The sequence below is a fragment of the Oncorhynchus keta genome, unplaced genomic scaffold (assembly GCF_023373465.1).
Source record: "Oncorhynchus keta strain PuntledgeMale-10-30-2019 unplaced genomic scaffold, Oket_V2 Un_contig_8021_pilon_pilon, whole genome shotgun sequence".
Taxonomy (NCBI): domain Eukaryota; kingdom Metazoa; phylum Chordata; class Actinopteri; order Salmoniformes; family Salmonidae; genus Oncorhynchus; species Oncorhynchus keta.
Window position 1 is genome coordinate 5,721 of NW_026289807.1, and position 22,091 is coordinate 27,811.

At 45.9% G+C, this 22,091-nt stretch overlaps 2 protein-coding genes and 2 long non-coding RNA genes across 31 annotated transcripts; 1 reads left to right on the forward strand and 3 right to left on the reverse strand.

Moving 5' to 3' along the window:
- The first annotated feature begins 898 nt into the window (after positions 1 to 898).
- LOC127926645 (uncharacterized) lies at positions 899 to 5,676 on the forward strand. Of its 20 annotated transcripts, XR_008124757.1 has the most exons (6): positions 920 to 1,010; positions 2,908 to 3,400; positions 3,782 to 3,894; positions 3,945 to 3,994; positions 4,045 to 4,482; positions 4,520 to 5,676. It is a non-coding gene; the product is annotated as an uncharacterized LOC127926645 (long non-coding RNA). The 20 variants fall into 20 exon arrangements; XR_008124758.1 differs by having other exon boundaries at positions 3,782 to 4,244; positions 4,295 to 4,482; XR_008124769.1 differs by having other exon boundaries at positions 3,782 to 4,144; positions 4,295 to 4,482.
- On the reverse strand, positions 1,406 to 2,326 carry LOC127926646 (uncharacterized). Its single transcript, XR_008124771.1, has 3 exons — positions 2,199 to 2,326; positions 1,724 to 1,822; positions 1,406 to 1,520 (listed from the first exon to the last, which is right to left on the reverse strand). It is a non-coding gene; the product is annotated as an uncharacterized LOC127926646 (long non-coding RNA).
- Positions 5,677 to 15,257: 9,581 nt separating the features above from the next.
- Positions 15,258 to 16,755, reverse strand: LOC127926647 (uncharacterized). Of its 9 annotated transcripts, none has more exons than XR_008124776.1 (3): positions 16,437 to 16,749; positions 16,005 to 16,268; positions 15,258 to 15,956 (listed from the first exon to the last, which is right to left on the reverse strand). XR_008124776.1 is itself a non-coding variant. In XM_052512130.1 (2 exons), the coding sequence occupies exons 1-2, from the start codon at positions 16,656 to 16,658 to the stop codon at positions 15,666 to 15,668; spliced, it is 945 nt and encodes a 314-aa protein (XP_052368090.1). In that variant the 5' UTR covers positions 16,659 to 16,755; the 3' UTR covers positions 15,258 to 15,665. The 9 variants fall into 9 exon arrangements, 2 of the variants coding, with proteins under 2 accessions (XP_052368090.1, XP_052368091.1); XR_008124778.1 differs by having other exon boundaries at positions 16,413 to 16,749; XR_008124775.1 differs by having other exon boundaries at positions 16,365 to 16,749.
- Positions 16,756 to 16,842: 87 nt separating this feature from the next.
- On the reverse strand, positions 16,843 to 22,014 carry LOC127926644 (b(0,+)-type amino acid transporter 1-like). Its single transcript, XM_052512128.1, has 6 exons — positions 21,625 to 22,014; positions 21,204 to 21,307; positions 20,862 to 20,958; positions 17,893 to 18,042; positions 17,424 to 17,596; positions 16,843 to 16,903 (listed from the first exon to the last, which is right to left on the reverse strand). Exons 1-6 carry the CDS (start codon positions 21,664 to 21,666, stop codon positions 16,843 to 16,845), a joined length of 627 nt encoding a protein of 208 aa, XP_052368088.1. The 5' UTR covers positions 21,667 to 22,014.
- Between the last annotated feature and the right edge of the window lie 77 nt (positions 22,015 to 22,091).

A 22,091-nucleotide genomic window follows, 5' to 3' on the forward strand; every position in this document is an offset into this window, starting at 1 on the left:
GTGCCTGAATCGTCTTAGTGTCTGAATCGCCTTAGTGCCTGAATCATTTTAGTGCCTGAATCGTCTTAGTGTCTGAATCGTCTTAGTGCCTGAATCGTCTTAGTGTCTGAATCGTCTTAGTGTCTGAATCGTCTTAGTGCCTGAATCGTCTTAGTGTCTGAATCGTCTTAGTGTCTGAATCATCTTAGTGTCTGAATCATCTTAGTGTCTGAATCGAAGGTTTGAATATGCAGGTTTTGTCTGTTTTCTGTAATAATGATTTTTCACCAATGGGAACATTATTTTGTGTGATCACATTGGTGTGACTGTTCGTATCTGTCTCTCAACTGTCAATAACACAATAGATAAAATGTTCATTCTCATGCTCTCTCTCTTCCTCTCTCTTCTCTCGCTCTCGCTCTCAATTCAATTAATTCTCTCTCCTCCAGAGAGGTGGAAGGTGAGTTGGAGGTGGTGTGGGTGGCAGCGACCAGAGAGAACCAAAGAATTAGAGAGACCCTCCAGGACTCCAGCCCATCTCTCACCTCCTCAGCCCAGCCAGAGTGCACCATGGCAGGGGTCTGAGCGATGGACCCCTCCCCCAGCTGGCTCTCCCACCCCCAGGATGAGGTGTGCTACCCCCCGTCCGCACCCTGACAGCTCTGGCCCTCCTCCCTGCATCTCCTCTCCCCCAGAGCGGCGGCCGGCCCGGCCTCCACCACAGCCCTATGTTCGAGTCTGACTCGGACCAGCACCAGAACCCCTCCTCAGATGAGAGCGAGAAGAACGGCATGGACTTCTATTCTTAGTGTCCTTTTTGTATTGGTCTTAGGGAAGACAAGTAGCCTGGTCCCAGATCTGTTTTAATAGCCTGGTCCCAGATCTGTTTTAATAGCCTGGTCCCAGATCTGTTTTAATAGCCTGGTCCCAGATCTGTTTTAGTAGCCTGGTCCCAGATCTGTTTTAGTAGCCTGGTCCCAGATCTGTTTTAGTAGCCTGGTCCCAGATCTGTTTTAGTAGCCTGGTCCCAGGTCTGATTTAGTAGCCTGGTCCCAGATCTGTTTAGTAGCCTGGTCCCAGATCTGTTTTAGTAGCCTGGTCGCAGATCTGTTTAGTAGCCTGGTCCCTGATCTGTTTAGTAGCCTGGTCCCAGATCTGTTTAGTAGCCTGGTCCCTGATCTGTTTAGTAGCCTGGTCCCAGATCTGTTTTAGTAGCCTGGTCCCAGATCTGTTTTAGTAGCCTGGTCCCAAATCTGTTTTAGTAGCCTGGTCCCAGATCTGTTTTAGTAACCTGGTCCCAGATCTGTTTCAGTAGCCTGGTCCCAGATCTGTTTCAGTAGCCTGGTCCCAGATCTGTTTTTAGTAGCCTGGTCCCTGATCTGTTTAGTAGCCTGGTCGCAGATCTGTTTTAGTAGCCTGGTCCCAGATCTGTTTTAGTAGCCTGGTCCCAGATCTGTTTTAGTAGCCTGGTCGCAGATCTGTTTTAGTAGCCTGGTCCCAGATCTGTTTTAGTAGCCTGGTCCCTGATCTGTTTTAGTAGCCTGGTCCCAGATCTGTTTTTAGTAGCCTGGTCCCAGATCTGTTTTAGTAGCCTGGTCCCAGATCTGTTTTTAGTAGCCTGGTCCCAGATCTGTTTTTAGTAGCCTGGTCCCAGATCTGTTTCAGTAGCCTGGTCCCAGATCTGTTTTAGTAGCCTGGTCCCAAATCTGTTTTAGTAGCCTGGTCCCAGATCTGTTTTAGTAACCTGGTCCCAGATCTGTTTTAGTAGCCTGGTCCCAGATCTGTTTCAGTAGCCTGGTCCCAGATCTGTTTTAGTAGCCTGGTCCCAGATCTGTTTAGTAGCCTGGTCCCAGATCTGTTTTTAGTAGCCTGGTCCCTGATCTGTTTCAGTAGCCTGGTCCCAGATCTGTTTTTAGTAGCCTGGTCCCTGATCTGTTTAGTAGCCTGGTCGCAGATCTGTTTTAGTAGCCTGGTCCCAGATCTGTTTTAGTAGCCTGGTCCCAGATCTGTTTTAGTAGCCTGGTCGCAGATCTGTTTTAGTAGCCTGGTCCCAGATCTGTTTTAGTAGCCTGGTCCCAGATCTGTTTTAGTAGCCTGGTCCCAGATCTGTTTTAGTAGCCTGGTCCCAGATCTGTTTTAGTAACCTGGTCCCAGATCTGTTTTAGTAACCTGGTCCCAGATCTGTTTTAGTAACCTGGTCCCAGATCTGTTTTAGTAACCTGGTCCCAGATCTGTTTTAGTAGCCTGGTCCCAGATCTGTTTTAGTAACCTGGTCCCTGATCTGTTTAGTAGCCTGGTCCCAGATCTGTTTTAGTAGCCTGGTCCCAGATCTGTTTCAGTAGCCTGGTCCCAGATCTGTTTCAGTAGCCTGGTCCCAGATCTGTTTTTAGTAGCCTGGTCCCTGATCTGTTTAGTAGCCTGGTCGCAGATCTGTTTTAGTAGCCTGGTCCCAGATCTGTTTTAGTAGCCTGGTCCCAGATCTGTTTTTAGTAGCCTGGTCCCTGATCTGTTTTAGTAGCCTGGTCCCAGATCTGTTTTAGTAGCCTGGTCCCAGATCTGTTTTTAGTAGCCTGGTCCCTGATCTGTTTTAGTAGCCTGGTCCCAGATCTGTTTTAGTAGCCTGGTCCCAGATCTGTTTTAGTAGCCTGGTCCCAGATCTGTTTTAGTAGCCTGGTCCCAGATCTGTTTTAGTAGCCTGGTCCCAGATCTGTTTTAGTAGCCTGGTCCCAGATCTGTTTTAGTAGCCTGGTCCCTGATCTGTTTAGTAGCCTGGTCGCAGATCTGTTTTAGTAGCCTGGTCCCAGATCTGTTTAGTAGCCTGGTCCCAGATCTGTTTTAGTAGCCTGGTCCCAGATCTGTTTTAGTAGCCTGGTCCCAGATCTGTTTTAGTAGCCTGGTCCCTGATCTGTTTTAGTAGCCTGGTCCCAGATCTGTTTCAGTAGCCTGGTCCCAGATCTGTTTTAGTAGCCTGGTCCCAGATCTGTTTTAGTAGCCTGGTCCCAGATCTGTTTTAGTAGCCTGATTTAGTAGCCTGGTCCCAGATCTGTTTTAGTAGCCTGGTCCCAGATCTGTTTTAGTAGCCTGGTCCCAGATCTGTTTTAGTAGCCTGGTCCCAGATCTGTTTTAGTAGCCTGGTCCCTGATCTGTTTTAGTAGCCTGGTCCCAGATCTGTTTTAGTAGCCTGTTTTAGTAGCCTGGTCCCAGATCTGTTTTAGTAGCCTGGTCCCAGATCTGTTTCTGCTCTTGCTAACTCCATTGTTCATTGTCAAGCCAAACATGACATGAAGAGTTGGCAGGAGAGTAGAACCACCCTGACACCAGGGTAGAAGACGAGGTCTGTTTTGGTCAGACGAGAACCACCCTGACACCAGGCTTGAAGACCAGGTCTGTTTTGGTCAGACTAGAACCACCCTGACACCAGGTCTGTTTTGGTCAGACTAGAACCACCCTGACACCAGGCTGTAAGACTATGTCTGTTTTGGTCAGACTAGAACCACCCTGACACCAGGCTAGAACCACCCTGACACCAGGCTGGAAGACTATGTCTGTTTTGGTCAGACTAGAACCACCCTGACACCAGGCTAGAAGACTAGGTCTGTTTTGGTCAGGCTAGAACCACCCTGACACCAGGCTAGAACCACCCTGACACCAGGGTAGAAGACGAGGTCTGTTTTGGTCAGACGAGAACCACCCTGACACCAGGCTGGAAGACTATGTCTGTTTTGGTCAGACTAGAACCACCCTGACACCAGGCTGGAAGACTAGGTCTGTTTTGGTCAGACGAGAACCACCCTGACACCAGGCTAGAAGACTAGGTCTGTTTTGGTCAGACTAGAACCACCCTGACACCAGGCTAGAAGACTAGGTCTGTTTTGGTCAGGCTAGAACCACCCTGACACCAGGCTAGAAGACTAGGTCTGTTTTGGTCAGGCTAGAACCACCCTGACACCAGGCGAGAAGACTAGGTCTGTTTTGGTCAGACTAGAACCACCCTGACACCAGACTAGAAGACTAGGTCTGTTTTGGTCAGACTAGAACCACCCTGACACCAGGGTAGAAGACGAGGTCTGTTTTGGTCAGACGAGAACCACCCTGACACCAGGCTAGAAGACGAGGTCTGTTTTGGTCAGACGAGAACCACCCTGACACCAGGCTAGAAGACTAGGTCTGTTTTGGTCAGACTAGAATCACCCTGACACCAGGCTAGAAGACTAGGTCTGTTTTGGTCAGACTAGAACCACCCTGACACCAGGCTAGAAGACTAGGTCTGTTTTGGTCAGACTAGAACCACCCTGACACCAGGCTTGAAGACCAGGTCTGTTTTGGTCAGACTAGAACCACCCTGACACCAGGCTAGAAGACTAGGTCTGTTTTGGTCAGACTAGAACCACCCTGACACCAGGCTAGAACCACCCTGACACCAGGCTAGAACCACCCTGACACCAGGCTAGAACCACCCTGACACCAGGCTAGAACCACCCTGACACCAGGCTAGAAGACTAGGTCTGTTTTAGTCAGACTAGAACCACCTTGACACCAGGTCTGTTTTGGTCAGACTAGAACCACCCTGACACCAGGCTAGAAGACTAGGTCTGTTTTGGTCAGACTAGAACCACCCTGACACCAGGCTAGAACCACCCTGACACCAGGCTAGAACCACCCTGACACCAGGCTAGAACCACCCTGACACCAGGCTAGAAGACTAGGTCTGTTTTGGTCAGACTAGAACCACCCTGACACCAGACTAGAACCACCCTGACACCAGGCTAGAAGACCAGGTCTGTATTGGTCAGACTAGAACCACCCTGACACCAGGCTAGAAGACTAGGTCTGTTTTGGTCAGACTAGAACCACCCTGACACCAGACTAGAACCACCCTGACACCAGGCTAGAAGACTAGGTCTGTTTTGGTCAGACTAGAACCACCCTGACACCAGGCTAGAAGACTAGGTCTGTTTTGGTCAGACTAGAACCACCCTGACACCAGACTAGCACCACCCTGACACCAGGCTTGAAGACTAGGTCTGTTTTGGTCAGACTAGAACCACCCTGACACCAGGCTAGAAGACTAGGTCTGTTTTGGTCAGACTAGAACCACCCTGACACCAGGCTTGAAGACCAGGTCTGTTTTGGTCAGACTAGAACCACCCTGACACCAGGCTAGAACCACCCTGACACCAGGCTAGAAGACGAGGTCTGTTTTGGTCAGACTAGAACCACCCTGACACCAGACTAGAACCCACCCTGACACCAGACTAGAACCACCCTGACACCAGACTAGAACCACCCTGACACCAGACTAGAACCACCCTGACACCAGACTAGAACCACCCTGACACCAGACTAGAACCACCCTGACACCAGACTAGACTAGACCAGGCTTGAAGACCAGGTCTGTTTTGGTCAGACTGTTCAAACATTTACCAAGGCATTAATTAACTTGATTTACACAGTTAAAAACTAAGTAGTTTATTTACAAAAGCTCTATTTTGAATGTTGTATTGATCTTTGTGTTATTGATTAGATTTGATACGTATGACTGACTATGTGTCTCAATCAAACTGTTTTACTGTGTGTCTATTAGCCAATTTAGCTTTAAAAACATTCTATTGAAGTAACAACCAACTTCATTTGTGTTACAGTAATTATTGTATGTCACAATCTAGCTCTTTACGAATAAATGTTTTCTTCTGTTCACCACAGCCCTCTTGTTCATCCATTTAACCACAATTACCAGGGCTGTGTCCCAAATGACCCCCTAGTCCCGAGGTAGTTAACTACAACCAGGACCCATAGTGAATAGGTAGTTAACTACAACCAGGACCCATAGTGAATAGGGTACCCTAGGTAGTTAACTACGACCAGGACCCACAATGAATAGGTAGTTAACTACGACCAGGACCCATAGTGAATGGGGATCCCTAGGTAGTTAACTACGAACAGGACCCATAGTGAATAGGGATTCCTGGGTAGTTAACTACGACCTGGACCCATAGTGAATAGGGTACCCTAGGTAGTTAACTACAACCAGGACCCATAGTGAATAGGGTACCCTAGGTAGTTAACTACGACCAGGACCCATAGTGAATAGGGTACCCTAGGTAGTTAACTACGAACAGGACCCATAGTGAATAGGGTACCCTAGGTAGTTAACTACGAACAGGACCCATAGTGAATAGGGTACCCTAGGTAGTTAACTACGACCAGGACCCATAGTGAATAGGGTACCCTAGGTAGTTAACTACGAACAGGACCCATAGTGAATAGGGTACCCTAGGTAGTTAACTACCTAGGGTACCCTATTCACTATGGGTCTTGGTCATAGTTAACTACCTAGGGTACCCTATTCACTATGGGTCCTGGTCGTAGTTAACTACCTATTCACTATGGGTCCTGGTCGGTTAACTACCTATTCACTATGGGTCTGGTCGTAGTTAACTATACCTAGGGTACCCTATTCACTATGGGTCCTGGTCGTAGTTAACTACCTATTCACTATGGGTCCTGGTCGTAGTTAACTACCTAGGGTACCCTATTCACTATTCACTATGGGTCTTGGTCATAGTTAACTACCTAGGGTACCCTATTCACTATGGGTCCTGGTCGTAGTTAACTACCTATTCACTATGGGTCCTGGTCGTAGTTAACTACCTATTCACTATGGGTCCTGGTCGTAGTTAACTACCTAGGGTACCCTATTCACTATGGGTCCTGGTCGTAGTTAACTACCTAGGGTACCCTATTCACTATGGGTCCAGGTCGTAGTTAACTACGACCAGGACCCATAGTGAATAGGTAGTTAACTACGACCAGGACCCAATAGTGAATAGGGTACCCTAGGTAGTTAACTACGACCAGGACCCAATAGTGAATAGGGTACCCTAGGTAGTTAACTACGACCAGGACCCATAGTGAATAGGGTACCCTAGGTAGTTAACTACGACCAGGACCCATAGTGAATAGGTAGTTAACTACGACCAGGACCCATAGTGAATAGGGTACCCTAGGTAGTTAACTACGACCTGGACCCAATAGTGAATAGGGTACCCTAGGTAGTTAACTACGACCAGGACCCAATAGTGAATAGGGTACCCTAGGTAGTTAACTATGACCAGGACTCATAGTGAATAGGGTACCCTAGGTAGTGAACTACAACCAGGACCCATAGTGAATAGGGTACCCTAGGTAGTGAACTACGACCAGGACCCATAGTGAATAGGGAACCCTAGGTAGTTAACTACGAACAGGACCCATAGTGAATAGGGTACCCTAGGTAGTTAACTACAACCAGGACCCATAGTGAATAGGGTACCCTAGGTAGTTAACTACGACCTGGACCCATAGTGAATATGTAGTTAACTACAACCAGGACCCAAAGTGAATAGGTAGTTAACTACAACCAGGACCCATAGTGAATAGGGTTCCCTAGGTAGTTAACTACAACCAGGACCCATAGTGAATAGGTAGTTAACTACAACCAGGACCCAAAGTGAATAGATAGTTAAACACAACCAGGACCCATAGTGAATAGGGTTCCCTAGGTAGTTAACTACAACCAGGACCCATAGTGAATAGGTAGTTAACTACAACCAGGACCCATAGTGAATAGGGTACCCTAGGTAGTTAACTACAACCAGGACCCATAGTGAATAGGGATCCCTAGGTAGTTAACTACGACCAGGACCCATAGTGAATAGGTAGTTAAACACAACCAGGACCCATAGTGAATAGGGTACCCTAGGTAGTTAACTACAACCTGGACCCATAGTGACTAGGGTACCCTAGGTAGTTAACTACGACCTGGACCCATAGTGAATAGGGTACCCTAGGTAGTTAACTACGACCTGGACCCATAGTGAATAGAGTACCCTAGGTAGTTAACTACGACCTGGACCCATAGTGAATAGGGTACCCTAGGTAGTTAACTACGACCTGGACCCATAGTGAATAGGGTACCCTAGGTAGTTAACTACGACCTGGACCCATAGTGAATAGGGTACCCTAGGTAGTTAACTACGACCTGGACCCATAGTGAATAGAGTACCCTAGGTAGTTAACTACGACCTGGACCCATAGTGACTAGGGTACCCTAGGTAGTTAACTACGACCAGGACCCATAGTGAATAGGGTACCCTAGGTAGTTAACTACAACCTGGACCCATAGTGACTAGGGTACCCTAGGTAGTTAACTACGACCTGGACCCATAGTGAATAGAGTGCCGTTTGAGACCGTCCAGATTAGAGGTCGGCCGATTAATTGGGGCCGATCTCAAGTTTTCATAACAATCGGAATTATGGCCGATTACATTGCAAACCACGAGGAGGCTGCGAGGCAGGCTTGACTACCTGTTACGCGAGTGCAGCAAGGAGCCAAGGTAAGTTGCTAGCGAGCATTAAACTTATCTTATAAAAAACAGTCAATCTTAACATAATCACTAGTTAACCACACACGGTTGATGATATTACTAGTTTAACTAGCTCGTCATGCGTTGCCTGTTAATTTATCATCGAATCACAGCCTACTTCTCCAAATGGGGGGGTGCTTTAACAAAAGCACCATCGTCGCACCAATGAACCTAACCATAAACATCAATGCCTTTCTTAAAATCAATAGACAAGTACATTTTTTTTTTTAAACCTGTCTATTTAGTTATAATAAATTCATGCTAGCTGGCAATATTAACTAGGAACATTGCGTTGCTTCTCTTGCGTTCAGTGCAAGCAGAGTCAGGGTAAATGTAGCAGTTTGGGCCGTCTGGCTCGTTGTGAAATGTGTGAAGATAATTTCTTCCTAACAAAGACCTGTTATAGGAATTAAATTCCTATATGTTTATTACCCAATTCAATTAATACACTCAGCCCATTTCTAAGGATTTGTAAGATACTTATTTGCATAAAATGACCATATGCTGGTGCGGTTGACCCTGGGTTCCTCCTAATGCAAGACAATGCTAGACCTCATGTGGCTGGAGTGTGTCAGCAGTTCCTGCAAGAGGAAGGCATTGATGCTATGGACTGGCCTGCCCGTTCCCCAGACCTGGATCCAATTGAGCACATCTGGGACATCATGTCTCGCTCCATCCACCAACGCCACGTTGCACCACAGACTGTCCAGGAGTTGGCGGATGCTTTAGTCCAGGTCTGGGAGGAGATCCTCAGAGACCATCCGCCACCTCATCAGGAGCATGCCCAGGCATTGTAAGGGAGGTCATACAGGCACGTAGAGGCCACACACACTACTGAGCCTCATTTTGACTTGTTTTAAGGACATTCCATCAAAGTTGGATCAGCCTGTAGTGTGGTTTTCCACTTTAATTTTGAGTGTGACTCCAAATCCAGACTCCATGGGTTGATAAATTTGATTTCCATTGATAATTTTTGTATGATTTTGTTGTCAGCACATTCAACTATGTAAAGAAAAAAGTATTTAATAAGAATATTTCATTCATTCAGATCTAGGATGTGTTATTTTCGTGTTCCCAATATTTTTTTGTGGATGAATATATGGTTGTTCTCATACAAACAGACCCTCACTCACAATGACTAGCTAACTTGTACTTCACCCATTTCATTACATCTTTATATATTGCAAATAAAATGTAAAAACAGTCACTAATAATATTTTATATTAATTTCAAACGACGGCATTAGCACGAGAAGAACTTTACCAGTCCAAAACAATGTCCTCTCCGTTCAAAAAAATATGCCTCAGTTTCAGAATCAAAGCTATGGGAGATAATGGAGTCTTCAAAAAGCAGATCGGTCTCACTTTCACGATCAATTTCCTCTAAAAAAAATTCTACATTCGTATATCTAGTCTTAGAACTAACGGATGGGGTTTAGTTTGAACTGATGGGGTTTAGTTCTAACAGATGGGGTTTAGTTCTAACAGATGGGGGTTTAGTTCTAACGGCTGGGGGTTTAGTTCTAACGGATGGGGTTTAGTTCTAACGGGGGGTTTAGTTCTAACGGCTGGGGGTTTAGTTCTAACGGCTGGGGTTTAGTTCTAACGGCTGGGGTTTAGTTCTAACGGCTGGGGTTTAGTTCTAACGGCTGGGGGTTTAGTTCTAACGGCTGGGGGTTTAGTTCTAACGGATGGGGGTTTAGTTCTAACGGATGGGGTTTAGTTCTAACGGATGGGGGTTTAGTTCTAACGGATGGGGGTTTAGTTCTAACGGCTGGGGGTTTAGTTCTAACGGCTGGGGGTTTAGTTCTAACGGCTGGGGGTTTAGTTCTAACGGCTGGGGTTTAGTTCTAACGGCTGGGGTTTAGTTCTAACGGCTGGGGGTTTAGTTCTAACGGCTGGGGGTTTAGTTCTAACGGCTGGGGGTTTAGTTCTAACGGCTGGGGGTTTAGTTCTAACGGCTGGGGGTTTAGTTCTAACGGCTGGGGGTTTAGTTCTAACGGCTGGGGGTTTAGTTCTAACGGCTGGGGGTTTAGTTCTAACGGCTGGGGGTTTAGTTCTAACGGCTGGGGGTTTAGTTCTAAGCCTTCCTTGACTTATTCGGCCATGATGTTGGATAAATAAACAGCTGAAGATGCTGAAGTCACCAAAATACTGCTGTGCGTAATAAGCGTCGCTCCTTCAAGGTTGAAATGGCGAAAGAACGGTCATTACGCCAGCGTTCAATGGGAAGGTTTGTCTTACAACAAAGAACCATGGGATATTGCCGTTTACCTCTGCTCATTGGCTATCTACCCAGCTAGATTTCAAGACGATCAGTGGTCATTGGGTTAAAATACAGTCAATCAACGAGACAGTGGTCATATAATTGGTGCACAATGGGCTCGTCACTTGTTGTCTTCCAATCCAAATGACCCTGTGTCACAAACAAACCGTTGATTGGATAAAGCAAGGAAACCAAACGTGATCATGAGTCGGGGAGAGTCTATTTGACGTTGGATGTTACGTTGAAAATGGAATGACACGAAATTCAACGAGACAAGCGTTCACAGAATGTTTCGGCTTTAAAAAATGGATTTAAACCGAACAAAAGACCGTTCACTGTGTAACAAAGAGCCTTGGGATTGCAATCAGAGCAAGATCTTCAATGGTAAACGATTTATTTCAATGCAATCTGTGATTTTGTTACGCAAGTGCTGGTTGAATAAGTAGTTTTATATGGGGGTCTGTGCTCAGATAATCGTAGCGTATTCTTTCACAATAAATCATTTTTTAAATATGACAACGCAGTTGGATTAGCAAGGTTAACCAGAAACCGTGGATTGATGGCAGCATTCGCGTGAAACTGAAAGCGCGAACCACTGCTTTTAATCAGGGCAAGGTGTCTGGCAACATGACCGAATACAAACAGTGCAGCTATTCCCTCCGCAAGGCTATTAAACAAGCTAAGCGTCAGTACAGAGACAAAGTGGAATCTCAATTCAATGGCTCAGACACAAGAGGCATGTGGCAGGGTCTACAGTCAATCACGGACTACAAGAAGAAACCAAGCCCCGTCACGGACCAGGATGTCTTGCTCCCAGGCAGACTAAATAACTTTTTTGCCCGCTTTGAGGACAATACAGTGCCACTGACACGGCCTGCAACGAAAACATGCGGTCCCTCCTTCACTGCAGCGGAGGTGAGTAAGACATTTAAACGTGTTAACCCTCGCAAGGCTGCAGGCCCAGACGGCATCCCCAGCCGCGCCCTCAGAGCATGCGCAGACCAGCTGGCCGGTGTGTTTACGGACATATTCAATCAATCCCTATACCAGTCTGCTGTTCCCACATGCTTCAAGAGGGCCACCATTGTTCCTGTTCCCAAGAAAGCTAAGGTAACTGAGCTAAACGACTACTGCCCCGTAGCACTCACTTCCGTCATCATGAAGTGCTTTGAGAGACTATTCAAGGATCATATCACCTCCACCCTACCTGACACCCTAGACCCACTCCAATTTGCTTACCGCAAAAATAGGTCCACAGACGATGCAATCTCAACCACACTGCACACTGCCCTAACCCACCTGGACAAGAGGAATACCTATGTGAGAATGCTGTTCATCGACTACAGCTCGGCATTCAACACCATAGTACCCTCCAAGCTCGTCATCAAGCTCGAGACCCTGGGTCTCGACCCCGCCCTGTGCAACTGGGTACTGGACTTCCTGACGGGCCGCCCCCAGGTGGTGAGGGTAGGCAACAACATCTCCTCCCCGCTGATCCTCAACACGGGGGCCCCACAAGGGTGCGTTCTGAGCCCTCTCCTGTACTCCCTGTTCACCCACGACTGCGTGGCCACGCACGCTCCAACTCAATCATCAAGTTTGCGGACAACACAACAGTGGTAGGCTTGATTACCAACAACGACGAGACGGCCTACAGGGAGGAGGTGAGGGCCCTCGGAGTGTGGTGTCAGGAAAATAACCTCACACTCAACGTCAACAAAACTAAGGAGATGATTGTGGACTTCAGGAAACAGCAGAGGGAACACCCCCTATCCACATCGATGGAACAGTAGTGGAGAGGGTAGCAAGTTTTAAGTTCCTCGGCATACACATCACAGACAAACTGAATTGGTCCACTCACACTGACAGCGTCGTGAAGAAGGCGCAGCAGCGCCTCTTCAACCTCAGGAGGCTGAAGAAATTTGGCTTGTCACCAAAAGCACTCACAAACTTCTACAGATGCACAATCGAGAGCATCCTGGCGGGCTGTATCACCGCCTGGTACGGCAACTGCTCCGCCCTCAACCGTAAGGCTCTCCAGAGGGTAGTGAGGTCTGCACAACGCATCACCGGGGGCAAACTACCTGCCCTCCAGGACACCTACACCACCCGATGTTACAGGAAGGACATAAAGATCATCAAGGACATCAACCACCCGAACCACTGCCTGTTCACCCCGCTATCATCCAGAAGGCGAGGTCAGTACTGGTGCATCAAAGCTGGGACCGAGAGACTGAAAACAGCTTCTATCTCAAGGCCATCAGACTGTTAAACAGCCACCACTAACATTGAGTGGCTGCTGCCAACACACTGTCATTGACACTGACCCAACTCCAGCCACTTTAATAATGGGAATTGATGGGAAATGATGTAAATATATCACTAGCCACTTTAAACAATGCTACCTTATATAATGTTACTTACCCTACATTATTCATCTCATATGCATACGTATATACTGTACTCTACATCATCGACTGCATCCTTATGTAATACATGTATCACTAGCCACTTTAACTATGCCACTTTGTTTACTTTGTCTACATACTCATCTCATATGTATATACTGTACTGATACCATCTACTGTATGCTGCTCTGTACCATCACTCATTCATATATCCTTATGTACATATTCTTTATCCCCTTACACTGTGTATAAGACAGTAGTTTTGGAATTGTTAGTTAGATTACTTGTTGGTTATCACTGCATTGTCGGAACTAGAAGCACAAGCATTTCGCTACACTCGCATTAACATCTGCTAACCATGTGTATGTGACAAATAAAATTTGATTTGATTTGAGGTGATTCTAGGTTTTCGAACCATGTGAGACACTTGTATTATCATAAATGTTTAACATGACTATTTATGTAGCGATCACCGTATGTTGTCGAATTGAATCCCGCTAACGGGTGATGTTAAAACCTAATGACGTCATTTTCAGTTTATAACCTGTTGTAAATTGTATCATGGTCAGTACTCTCGAGAATAAACGCTTGATTTTGAGACTCCGCCCATTTTATGCAAATAGGTATCTTACAAATCCTTAGAAATGGGCGGAGTGTATTAATTGAATTGGGCAATAAACATACAGGAATTTAATTCCTCTAACAATTGGTCCTTCAACGCCGGGTCTTAAATATCTGTCATCTGAAGGTCGCACGCCGAACATCGTGCACGGCCGGGTCTAGTCCGAACATCGGGCCCAGTCCGAACATCGGCACGGGTCTAGTCCGAACACGTACGCCGGGTCTAGTCCAACATGCACGGCCGGGTCTAGTCCGAACATCGTGCACGGCCGGGTCTAGTCCGAACATCGTGCACGGCCGGGTCTAGTCCGAACATCGTGCACGGCCGGGTCTAGTCGAACATCGTGCACGGCCGGGTCTAGTCCGAACATCTAGTCGAACATCGCACGGCCGGGGCCGTGCACGGCCGGGTCTAGTCCGAACATCGTGCACGGCCGGGTCTAGTCCGAACATCGTGCACGGCCGGGTCTAGTCCGAACATCGTGCGGGCCGGTCTAGTCCGAACATCGTGCACGGCCGGTCTAGTCCGAACATCGCACGGCCGGGTCTAGTCCGAACATCGCACGGCCGGGTCTAGTCCGAACACTAGTCGAACATCGCGGCACGGCCGGGTCTAGTCCGAACATCGTGCACGGCCGGGTCTAGTCCGAACATCGTGCACGGCCGGGTCTAGTCCCGTTATTTTAAGACCTGGCCTCTGAATTGAGGTTAAAGACCAGGCCGGTTTCCACAAAGGAGAAAACGAAGGAGAGAACTAGGTAAGGGTAAACAACACATACATAGAACATAGAAATACATACACATAGATAGTAACTACGAACATTGCTAATAGGACCGGCAAGGAGTTATTAAACATGGGTAGTAAATCCTCAGACGAGGTCCCGGAATTAACGGGAGATGAGAAATATATGCAGGAAAAAGACAAGAGGAACACCTATTTTAGCCAGACATGGAGGAGTAAGTACAAATTTGATGGACGTTTAAATAAAGAAAACTGGAATCAATGAACAAATAAATAGTGTTAGTGGACACAAGGAAGATAAACAACGGGCAGAGGGGCGAACAACAGAGAGAGAGAACTCCCACGGCTCCTCTGGAGGTCTCTCATAAACCTAACTTATACCCAACCCCGATAGATCAGGCGTGGAGAGAATTATTTTATTTATTTAACCTTTATTTAACCAGGCAAGTCAGTTAAAAACAAATTCTTATTTTCAATGACGGCCTAGGAACAGTGGGTTAACTGCCTGTTCAGGGACAGATTTGTAACTTGTCAGCTCGGGGGGTTTGAACTTCCAACGCTCTAACCACAAGGTGAAGCAGACCAATGGTGCCCCGTTCCCTAGGGCATAGGGGTGATTTCAAATGGCGCCCCGTTCCCTAGGGTATAGGTGTGATTTGAGATGGCGCCCTGTTCCCTAGGGTATAGGTGTGATTTGAGATGGCGCCCTGTTCCCTAGGGTATAGGGTGTGATTTGAGATGGCGCCCTGTTCCTAGGGTATAGGGTGTGATTTCAAATGGCGCCCCGTTCCCTAGGGCATAGGGTGTGATTTGAGACACAGCCCAATGGCGCCCGTTCCCTAGGGTATAGGGTGTGATTTCAAATGGCGCCCCGTTCCCTAGGGTATAGGGTGTGATTTGAGATGGCGCCCCGTTCCCTAGGGCATAGGGTGTGAGTTGAGATGGCGCCCCGTTCCCTAGGGTATAGGGTGTGATTTGAGATGGCGCCCTGTTCCCTAGGGTATAGGGTGTGATTTCAAATGGCGCCCCGTTCCCTAGGGCATAGGGTGTGATTTGAGATGGCGCCCCGTTCCCTAGGGTATAGGGTGTGATTTGAGATGGCGCCCTGTTCCCTAGGGCATAGGGTGTGATTTGAGATGGCGCCCCGTTCCCTAGGGTATAGGGTGTGATTTGAGATGGCGCCCTGTTCCCTAGGGCATAGGGTGTGAGTTGAGATGCAGCCATTGACCTCCTATATCTAGTCAATTAGTTCATTATGAGACAGTACAGTACCTTCATTATGAGACAGTACAGAACATTCATTATGACACAGTACAGAACATTCATTATGACACAGTACAGAACATTCATTATGAGACAGTACAGAACATTCATTATGACACAGTACAGAACATTCATTATGACACAGTACAGAACCTTCATTATGAGACAGTACAGAACATTCATTATGAGACAGTACAGAACATTCATTATGAGACAGTACAGAACATTCATTATGAGACAGTACAGAACATTCATTATGAGACAGTACAGAACCTTCATTATGAGACAGTACAGAACATTCATTATGAGACAGTACAGAACATTCATTATGAGACAGTACAGAACATTCATTATGAGACAGTACAGAACATTCATTATGAGACAGTACAGAACATTCATTATGAGACAGTACAGAACATTCATTATGAGACAGTACAGAACATTCATTATGAGACAGTACAGAACATTCATTATGAGACAGTACAGAACCTTCATTATGAGACAGTACAGAACATTCATTATGAGACAGTACAGAACCTTCATTATGAGACAGTACAGAACATTCATTATGAGACAGTACAGAACCTTCATTATGAGACAGTACAGAACATTCATTATGAGACAGTACAGAACATTCATTATGAGACAGTACAGAACATTCATTATGAGACAGTACAGAACATTCATTATGAGACAGTACAGAACATTCATTATGAGACAGTACAGAACATTCATTATGACACAGTACAGAACATTCATTATGAGACAGTACAGAACATTCATTATGAGACAGTACAGAACATTCATTATGAGACAGTACAGAACATTCATTATGAGACAGTACAGAACATTCATTATGAGACAGTACAGAACATTCATTATGAGACAGTACAGAACATTCATTATGAGACAGTACAGAACATTCATTATGAGACAGTACAGAACATTCATTATGAGACAGTACAGAACATTCATTATGAGACAGGACAGTACCTTAATTTCTAAGCCTGTGTCTCAATTGGCACCCTATTCCCTAAGTAGTGCACTACTTTTGACTAGGTCTATGGGGTAGTGCACCACATAGGAAAAGGGTAACATTTGGGATGCACGAAAATACATTTGTCCACATCAGTCAGTTTAGGCTGTTTATTATCTTCCTCTATTCGTTTTTCTCAGGAGGAACGACCTCCATCAGCAGCTGGAGGGCATGGTGATTGGCCCTGCAGGGGAGGTGAGAGGTTAAAGGTCAGATTGGACCAATCAGGCTAATTAAAAGGTGAATAATAATAAATAACTTTAATAAAGGTGACATCAGCCCAATCACAGCATGATCTATAGGCTCTGTGACCTTCTGAGTTGAACTCCACAATGACTGGAATTATCTAAAGGGGAAGAACTCTACTACCGCTCACTGAGGAATAAAACATTTTGATACACAAAGACCCAAGTTGTAGAAGATAATAGTGTCTGCTTCCCAAATGGCACCCTATCCTATATTATAGTGCACTACCTTTCACCAGGGCCCATAGGGTAGTACACTACACAGGGAATAAGGGGCCATTTTGGGACACAAGCCAGTGTTGTCTTCTAGTGCACTACAAAGGGAATAGGCGGCCATTTTGGGACACAAGCCAGTGTTGTCTTCTAGTGCACTACAAAGGAATAGGCGGCCATTTTGGGATAAAGGCTCTCTCTCAACCCTCGAGTGTCAGCAACTCTGAGCAGTGGGTAGTTACTCACTCGACCCTGCGTGTCCAGCTGAACCTGCGGTGAACGAAGGGGAAGTAGAGCAGCAGACCGCTGAGGATGAAGATGGTACAGTACAGATACTCCAGCTCTGGCTTGTCTATGATCGGTGCTAGGACCAGGTAGCAGGACACTATCATCACCAGCACTGCTATGGGAATGGGACACTGTTGGGGGACAACCAGGACATAACCACCTGTCAGTCTCACAGGAGGGATCTGGGACAGTATTGCTCTAAAAACAGGTTTAAGTGAATCTGGGATTCAGAAAACATCAAAACGGTTACCACCCCATTTGTTGAGGATGTGACTGGAGAAATGGAACCACTCTAAAATGTAGAGACAGATCTATGGATGTAAGGACTGACCGTCCACGAGCTCAACATGATAGTTGTAACTACGTTCTTCCAATAGCCAAGAGATGAAGAGGACTTGGATGTATGGAAATGTGAATCTAGTCTTACCTTGACGGGCCTCTTGAGTTCCTTCCTGGTGAAGCGCATGACGATGAGAGCGAGAGCTGTGAGGCCGTAGAAAGACCACTGGGTGAAACTGAAGTAGTTGATCAGGGTGTTGATGTCTGCTGGGATAATGTAGAATACGGCCAGAATGCCCTACAACCACAACAACAGGGTAAAGGTCAGGTTATAGGTTAGGCCACTGAGGGGGCAGTAATGTATAAAGTGATGGGTCAGGTTATAGGTTAGGCCACAGGGGCAGTAATGTATAAAGTGATGGGTCAGGTTATAGGTTAGACCACTGGAGGGCAGTAATGTATAAAGTGATGGGTCAGGTTATAGGTTAGGCCACTGGGGGCAGTAATGTATAAAGTGATGGGTCAGGTTATAGGTTAGGCCACTGGGGGCAGTAATGTATAAAGTGATGGGTCAGGTTATAGGTTAGGCCACTGGGGGGCAGTAATGTATAAAGTGATGGGTCAGGTTATAGGTTAGTCCCTGGGGGGCAGTAATGTATAAAGTGATGGGTCAGGTTATAGGTTAGGCCACTGGGGGGGCAGTAATGGGCAAAGTGATGGGTCAGGTTATAGGTTAGGCCACAGGGGCAGTAATGTATAAAGTGATGGGTCAGGTTATAGGTTAGACCACTGGGGGCAGTAATGTATAAAGTGATGGGTCATGTTATAGGTTAGGCCACTGGAGGGCAGTAAATGTATAAAGTGATGGGTGGTTATAGGTTAGACCACTGGGGGCAGTAATGTATAAAGTGATGGGTCAGGTTATAGGTTAGGCCACTGGAGGGCAGTAATGTAAAGCGATGGGTCAGGGTTATAGGTTAGGCCACTGGGGGGCAGTAATGTATAAAGTGATGGGTCAGGTTATAGGTTAGGCCACTGGGGGCAGTAATGTATAAAGTGATGGGTCGGGTTATGGGATTAGACCACTGGGGGAGTAATGTATAAAGTGATGGGTCAGGTTATAGGTTAGGCCACAGGGGGCAGTGATGGGTCAGGTTATAGGTTAGGCCACTCAAAGGGTAATGATAAAGTGATGGGTCAGGTTATAGGTTAGACCACTGGGGGCAGTAATGTATAAAGTGATGGGTCAGGTTACAGGTTAGACCACTGGGGGCAGTAATGTATAAAGTGATGGGTCAGGTTATAGGTTAGGCCACTGGGGGCAGTAATGTATAAAGTTATGGGTCGGGTTATAGGTTAGACCACTGGGGGCAATGTGTATAAAGTGATGGGTCAGGGTTATAGGTTAGCCACAGGGGGCAGTAATGTATAAAGTGATGGGTCAGGTTATAGGTTAGACCACTGGGGGCAGTAATGTATAAAGTGATGGGTCAGGTTATAGGTTAGGCCACAGGGCAGTAATGTATAAAGTGATGGGTCGGGTTATAGGTTAGGCCACTGGGGGCAGTAATGAATAAAGTGATGGGTCAGGTTATAGGTTAGGCCACTGGGGGGCAGTAATGGATCAGGTTATAGGCACATTATTCTTTTTATAATTCTGCAAGCTCTGTCAAGTTGGTTGTTGATCATTGCTATAATATATAATGTAATTTATCAGACACTTTTATCTGTAAAGCGACTTCCAGTCATTCATGCAGACATTTTATGTATGTTTCTTCCTGGAACCTACTGTCTTTGCACTGCAAGCACCATGCTCTACCAACTGATGTGCAGAGATTCTCAACGATTTAAGTCCAAACTGTAACCAGGCCACTCCAGGAACATTCAAAGTCTTCTTGTTAACAACATCTTAAGGGTCCGCCCCTTTTTTCATTTTTTGCCTAAAATTACATACCCAAATATAACTGCCTGTAACTCAGGCCTTGAAGCAAGCATGTGCATATTCTTGGTACCATTTGAAAGGAAACACTTTGAAGTTTATGTCAATGTGGAAGGAATGTTGGAGAATATAACACAATAGGTCTGGCAAAAGATAATACAAAGAAAAAATACCCTTTTTTTGTACCATCATCTTGGAAATGCAAGAGAAAATCCATAATGTATTATTCCAGCCCAGGTGCAATTTAGATTTTGGCCACTAGTTAGCAGCAGTGTGTTTGCAAAGTCAGACTGATCAAATGAACCTTTGCATTTCTGTTCAAAATTTGTCCTGGCAAATGTTCTTGTTACCTACAACCTCATGCTAATCACATTAGCCTACGTTAGCTCACCCATCCCCTGAAAGGGTAAACGATCCCGAAGAAGTTAAGCATCTCCAGTGTATATTTGGCCTTGTGTTTTTGGTTATTGACCTGCTGAAAGGTGAATTTGTCTCCCAGTGTTTGTTGGAAAGCAGACTGAACCAGGTCACCACCATGCTGGAAAATATGAAGACTGGTGCTCAGTCATGTGACGTGTTTAACCCTACCCCTGTATCTTTGTAGTGACTGGGTGTATTTATACACCATCCAAAGTTTAATTAAAACCTTTTTGGGATAGCGGGCAGCATTTTCACTTTTGGATGAATAGCGTGCCAAGAGTGAACTGCCTCCTACTCTGTCCCAGATGCTAATATATCAATATTATTAGTAGTAGTATTGCATAGAAAACACTCGGAAGAACAGGATGATTCCATACATAGTTTGACATGTTTCTGAAGGACTGTAACAGAAGTTTTTGAGTTTTTGTCTGGACGAAGTGCCTGCGCCTCATGAAGATGGTTTACTGGGCTGAACACGCTAACAACAAGTGGCTTTTTGGACATAAATTATGGACTTTATGGAACAAATCAGTCATTTATTGTCGAACTGGGATCCCTGGGAGTGCCTTCTGATGAAGATCATCAAAGGTAAGTGAATATTTATGGTGTTATTTCTAACTTTGTTGACTCTGATTTTGTGTATGTCCATTACATGGAATCCAAATAAAAATATATTTAAATTACAGGTTGTAATGCAACAAAATAGGAAAAAAAACACCAAGTGTGATGAATACTTTTGCACTGTATCTCAGACTTACATTGAAGATGAGGGCAGGGGAAGGAGTGTAACGCTTCAGACTGATATAGGACAAGATCTTTACCATGTGACCCTCTCTTCCTGCCACATAGGTCAACCTGAGGTGGGACAGAGCACAAACATGTCAGTTCAAACATAATATTGGCAATATGTTGAACCTGAATTTGGTTTCTTTCTTTTCACCATTTTTAACTCTGCTTTTGCTCTGTTCTTTTAGAAAAGCAGATTCAATCTGTTAAACACTTTGTGACAACTGCTGATATAAAAGGGTTTTATAAAATACATTTGTTTTGATTAAACTATGATTAGCAAAAACAATGTCTTCCTGAAGTTGTCCCTTTACCTGCCGGCTGTGAAGCAGCTCCCATTGGCCGCTCCGAAGGTGGAGAAGACGACAAACACAGGGACGACCCACGACAGGGGGTACAGCACTCTGTCACCAAAAGTCTAAGGGGCAGAAGACGACAAACACAGGGACTACCCACGACAGGGGGTACAGGACTCTGTCACCAAAAGTCTAAGGGGCAGAAGACGACAAACACAGGGACTACCCACGACAGGGGGTACAGCACTCTGTCACCAAAAGTCTAAGGGGCAGAAGACAAGTCCCTCCGAGGAGACGGGGACGACGGGGACACAATAAATCAAATGTAATTGTTTGTTGTTGTAGTAATGCGTCTGTTCTTGCTAAGGGAGAAATGATGAGCCACACCAATGGCTTCCTCTGTCTCCGCCCCTCTCTATCTCCATGACGACCCTCTTACCACAGCAACAGCGGGAGACTGCAGCAGTTCCGTAGCGGTCATGGCGCTGAAGTAGGCAATGTTGACCAGCACATAGCACACAGACACCAAGGGAATACCAATGATAATGGCCAGGGGAAGGTTTCTGTTAGACAGATATACATATAGAGAGAGAGAGATAGAGATTGTTATTGTGAGATAGAGAGAGCTATATATAGAGAGTGTTAGTGTGAGATAGAGAGACTACAACCAACACATGTTACACAGAGACCAGTGTTAGTGGATTATGTAGCACACAGATAGAGACAGAGACAGAGAGTTGATTAAACTCTTGTTGTCTCCCTAACAGGAAAGGAGGTGGCGTGTGAATGCCAAGGGAACCCAGGCTTCCCCGAAAATCAGACCAATAAAACAAATACAATCATTAAAACAATGTATCTGTGGCTGAATCAATTGAAGTGGCTGAATCAATTGAAGTGGCTGAATCA